We start from the raw sequence: 5301 nt of genomic DNA on the forward strand, positions 1-5301 counted from the left end.
TTGCATCCCCTTCAATATAGATGTAATTATTTTTGGAAAGTAATCTTGATAAGAACATATTTAAAGAAAGCATTCCTCACTGTTACCAAAAAACAGACTAGTTTACTGCATTTTTTAAAATCTAACTGGTCTTTCTGCTGTCAGTTTTCTTTTTGCCATTAGTATGGCTCTTTCAGCTCCTCTTTCTCCTGTGCATTAAGAAGAGCTGGAGGCTCTTGTGTTCAGGCCTCTATCATGACAGAAGATTCAGATCAAGACACAGCTTGTTTCCAGTATAATTTATAAAAACCTATTCATATTTAAATTCTATGATTTCCTTCCCTTTATGGCTGTCAAAAAGTACAGTTGTGCCTTTCAGGCAGTGGTCCATGTTAAGAGCAAAGTGGAGACCCCAGAGGGAGGCAGACAGTGCCTTCTAGACTTCTCCCCCTTCTCCCAGGAAGAACATGCCAGCTGCTGCACCTCTGAATGTGGTGTAGCATGTACTTCCTTACGAGCCATGGGTCTCACCTCCTCCCCTACCCCTCTTCAGGATGGGCAGTAACAAGCAGCACTAGCCAAGACCTGCCTTTAGCAGAAGGACTGCAGGTATGTTTGGGTCTGGAAACGCATTACACCCTTCCATCCCCCTGCAGCTGCGTGTACCTCCATAGGGCAGGTACAGTATGTTCCTATATCTGGGTCTAATTTACACAGTAGCATCTCTTTAATGTCTCACAGTGTAAGAAATGTAGTAAATAACATGAGAATTAACCGTGAAGTTGAGGGTAAAGGTTTTCTTAACTGGGATTCAGTTGGGAGGCTCCAAAGAGTCTCACAGGTCATTGTTTAAGGCTGATTTTGGTGGCAATTGGGGGTATACTTTGGGAAAAAGGACTGGTGATTTTGGGGGGAGGCGGGCTGTCAAGAGTGACTCCCTGCTTAAAGCTCCCTCTTTTGGCTCCTGTAGTTTCAGATTACCCTGGCCAGAAGTTGTCCCTTCTGTGGGCTTGGCTGCCATGTTTTCCACTTCTGGTGCCTTCTCATCAGCCCCAGCCTCTTTTTTGCTTGGAGTCCCTGTTCCATCTTTCTCTTCCCCACCTTCGGCTGTGGCACTTGAAATTACCTGTACAACTGGATCTGTTATTTTTGTCTCAGTCAGCACCTTTGTATCTTTCCATCTCCGGGCCCCAGATTTTGAATTGAATTCATACATTTTGCCAGTGACTGGTAGAAGGAAAAGAAGAACAGTTAAAGCATTCCTCCTTAGAGCAGACTAAACAATGAGGGTTTCATCAGTGTGCAAAATTACCAATGGGTAAATTTCACCAAAACACCAGGAAACTTTGGTTAATTTGGAAAGCCTAACTCTACCCCCTAAGGCACTGTCTAAAGGAGGAAGTTTTGCTGTTTGATATTGGCTTATTGAAGTGCCAAAATGACTCTAGTTTGGATCCAGAGCTACCAGCATAAAAATGATCTTCGTGAAAAGTTTTTCATGAAGAGAGATAAATGTGATCAGTGTAAAGCATCTTTATAAATGTATACTTTATAAAATACAAGTTTACAGATAACACCAAGCTGGAGTGAGTAGTAGATATGCTGGAGGTTAGGGCCTCAGCAAGAGACCTTGACAACTTGGAAGATTAGATCATAAGAAATCTCATAAGATTCAATAAAGACACGTGCCAAGTCCTACAGCAAAGACCGACACTTAGGTACAGGCGAAGCACTGACTGGCACTAAGCAGCAGCTCTGCAGAAAAGGACCTGGGGATTACAGTGGACAATAAGCTGAATACGAGTCAAAAGTGTACTCTTGTTGCAAAGAAGACTAAAAGCATACTGGGCTACATTAATAGGAGCTGGCATTAGTTGCCAGCAGACTGAGGGAAGTGATTTTTTCCCCTCTATTTGGCACTGGTGAGACCACATCTGGAGTACTGAGTCCAGTTTTGAAGCCTTCAGCTATTTGAAGGGGGTTCCAGAGAGGATGGAGCCTGACTGTTCTTAGTGGTGGCAGATGGCAGAACAAGGAGGGAGCAGTGGTCTCAAGTTGCAGCAAGGAAAGTTTAAGATAAATATTAGGAAGAACTTGTCCACTGGGATGGTTGTAAAGCTCAGGAACCAGTTACCCAGAGACGCTGAATCTCCATCCTTAGAGGTTTTTAAGACCCAACTAGACAAAACCTTGGCTGGGGTGTTATAGTGGGGGAATGGTCCTGCTTTGAGCAGGGGGGTGAACTAGATGACCTCCCTTCCAACCCTAATTTTCTATGATTCTATATAATTGTGTCCACACTAAGGCTTATACTGCTCTGTCTAGATCAGCATCCTAACCAACCTCACTATACTGTTCTAAATATTTTCCTCTAGACCAGCCCTATGGTTCAAGTCAAAACTTTTTCCTTGTCTAGACTAGAAAAAATTCTGCATACACTTTAGATTTTCAAATCAACTTGGCCAGTTTAAGGTAGTGAAGCCTATTTGAATCATCACCTGATGTGGAAGTGTAGACATAGCTCAGTACCTTTTGAATCATGGTAGCTGCTCAGAGAACTGGCATCCCCAAGGATCTCATCTATATTTGTTGATTTGGAATTTGGCCTAAGTGCTTTTCTGCTAAGATGCTCTCTGTGTTCTTATGAAAGGCAGGTTACTAACCCAACCAAAGAATGTGCTCTGTTTATATACGAGGTGAATATAGGCTGTGTCTATACAGTAAATTATGATGCCGTTTCCAGCAGCAGCGTACTCACGCACACTGCGTGGCTTCTTGTAGCCTACCTCCTAAACTGGAAGCAGGGTGGCTGCATATGCACAGCATGTCAGAGGCACTAATTTGCAATGCTGAGTGACAGCGCCACTCATCCTGCCTGCAACACCAAGTACACTACTTTCCATTTGCAAGGCAGCCCAGCTGCAGGAGTGCAACATGCCTACTGGTGCCATTGCCAGCCTTGGTAAGTTTGCCATGCATACACAGCCATAGTCACGTATATTGTACTTTCAAATTCTTGGTCCATTAGCACCCAATCCTGGATTACTTTGTTAGAAAGTACTTGTACCCTCTAAAACTGTAATAGAAATGTTTAATTTACACATTGGAAATAGGTTATCTGCTACTTCAGCTCATTTACTACCCACAGATAAATAGGGAATTTGCCTTGTTTCCAGTGTGATTACCTCAAGATCTAAATTCTCCTTACTTGGTAAGTGAACAGGAACCAGGAGACATAGGGGCACCTCCTATAATTAACCATTGTTTTTACTGGATACTGTGAGACAAAAAGGACTTTTAAGGAATGGAGACAGAGAAATGAAGGTTATACATAAAAGTTTATATCAGAATTAATGGATTCTGACACATTAATGTAATTTGGGCAATTAAAGATAAAATTGGACCCCTTCTCACATTATTTTTATGGCTTCTTACAGATGAGGTACTTTAGAGTGTAAAGATAAAGGAATGTCTAATAGTCCCAAATGTACTCACCAGCACTAAAGGTTACTGCAAAGGGCACTAACTTCTGAATCTGGATCCTTATATACCTCTTGTACAAGGTTTAAATAGTGCTCAAATGTAGTTTTGAGGATGCCTGTACCAGCTTCTTGTCTGCTGAACTGAACTTGCATGAATGCAGGTCTTGTAGACGTATATGATACTGTCACCATGTGTTGATGTCAGCTCAAGGAGCACGTCTTCAAGGAGATGTGCTTTATGCTAAATAGCAGAGTGTAGCCAACTGTCCTCTGCACATGCTTGGAAGGTGATTCCCCACATCTCTAAGCCAGTTCTGCTCCATACACCCAACCCTCTTGATCCTCCAAAACTTTGGAGACTAAAAAAGTCTTGTGAATAAGCTAATTGCCTAGCTAGTGCCAGTCTTCCTTCTTCAGGATGCATTTCAGACCCATGTTTTGTGAATGTCACCCTCTGCAGATGCCCTTCCATTCTTTCTGCCAACAAACCTTTCTATGCTGTTAGCTCCAGAGTTTTGCATTTGAATGCTAAACAGAATTAGCAGTACTCCCAGGCTTTCTGAACATTAAGTCACAGATGCCATGGTAGCCACTCTTTTTGGCAAAGAACCAAGCACTACAAATATTGGTTCATTCTGTGACTTGTAATTGCGCCCCTCTTCCTGCTTGACCTACTATGTGTTTTGGAGAAGCAGCCTATCTACGAGGTACCTGCTTCCCAGTGTTACACAGTCAGTAGCTGACACAACAGTGTAGGGGTGTGTGAAGTGGGCCATATTCAATTCAAATTCAGCCCAGTTTGGGGGACAGTGATTCAATTTGCTGTTTTGGATCACTGGCTCAATTCAATCCTGATTCAGAGAATCAGTGATTCGGCCATAAACACAGCTTCATATGTTTTTTCTACGTACCTTGAGGTACCAGGTGCAGCTCACTAACGCTGAGATGGTGGGGCAGATGGAGCATCCCACAGGAGCATGGGGGGAGCTCCCCATGCAGTCAGCAGCAGAGCTGGAAGTGGACTGGAAGTATTTCTGGTCCACTTCCAGGTCCACTGCCAATTACATGGGGGACCCTCCCTGCCCCCACACTCCCATGGGACACTCCATCTGCCCTAGCATCTCAGCATTCACAAGCCATGCCTGGTACCTTCAGGTATGTAGAAAAAACATATAAAGTTGTGTCTGTGGCCAAATAGTCAAATCTCTCCTAATCGAATCAGAGCCTTCTGATTTGATTCAGAGAGATTAATGGGTTTCCTGATTCGATTTGGATTCGGAGATTCAGCAGCTGAATTGGGCCAAATCTCCTCCAAATCGAATCAGTGACCAAAGTTTTGTACAGCCCTAGTAAGTATTCAGAAGAATATTCTGTCTATTTTCTACCAGGATTCTTAGGGCCCTGGGTGCAATGGGAGCTGTGAATTTTTGAAGCAGGAGGGGAAGGCAGACAACAGGACAAGTGTGCAGGAGGAAGCACCCATTGTGCTTTCAAACGGAGGTTTTGAAGGTGAAGTGATCTGTTGTACTATTAATCTATAAGCCATTTTCCAGCCTGTGTGAGAGTTGTCCTAATAGTATAGTGGAGCCTATGGCATGGAGCAGGCCAACTCCCCCCACACCCTGGGAAAAGGGTGTCCTCTCTACCCCAGTGGCCTGCATCCCTGTGCTCAATTAATGTATTCCAGCTTGCTCAGTGAACAGGACTTGTCCATCATGTATAAACCAATTATTTATTGTCTTCAAGAGTTTTAAATTTCATAGATTTCATAGACATTAGGGCTGGAAGGGACCTCGGGAGATCATCGAGTCCAGCCCCCTGCCCAAAGGGCAGGAAGTCA

General features: G+C 43.6%; 1 protein-coding gene across 1 annotated transcript in view; it reads right to left on the reverse strand.

Annotated features, from left to right (window-relative positions):
- Positions 1-814: 814 nt before the first annotated feature.
- The window catches only part of CDHR3 (cadherin related family member 3), a 67938-nt gene continuing 63451 nt past the window's right edge, over positions 815-5301 (reverse strand). Inside the window, exon 19 of the mRNA XM_019543967.1 lies at positions 815-1206. Coding sequence (XP_019399512.1) covers positions 815-1206 — 392 coding nt within the window. The remainder of the gene's footprint in view (positions 1207-5301) is intronic.

Source organism: Crocodylus porosus, unplaced genomic scaffold (genome assembly GCF_001723895.1).
Source record: "Crocodylus porosus isolate Cpor-Errol unplaced genomic scaffold, CroPor_comp1, whole genome shotgun sequence".
NCBI lineage: Eukaryota > Metazoa > Chordata > Crocodylia > Crocodylidae > Crocodylus > Crocodylus porosus.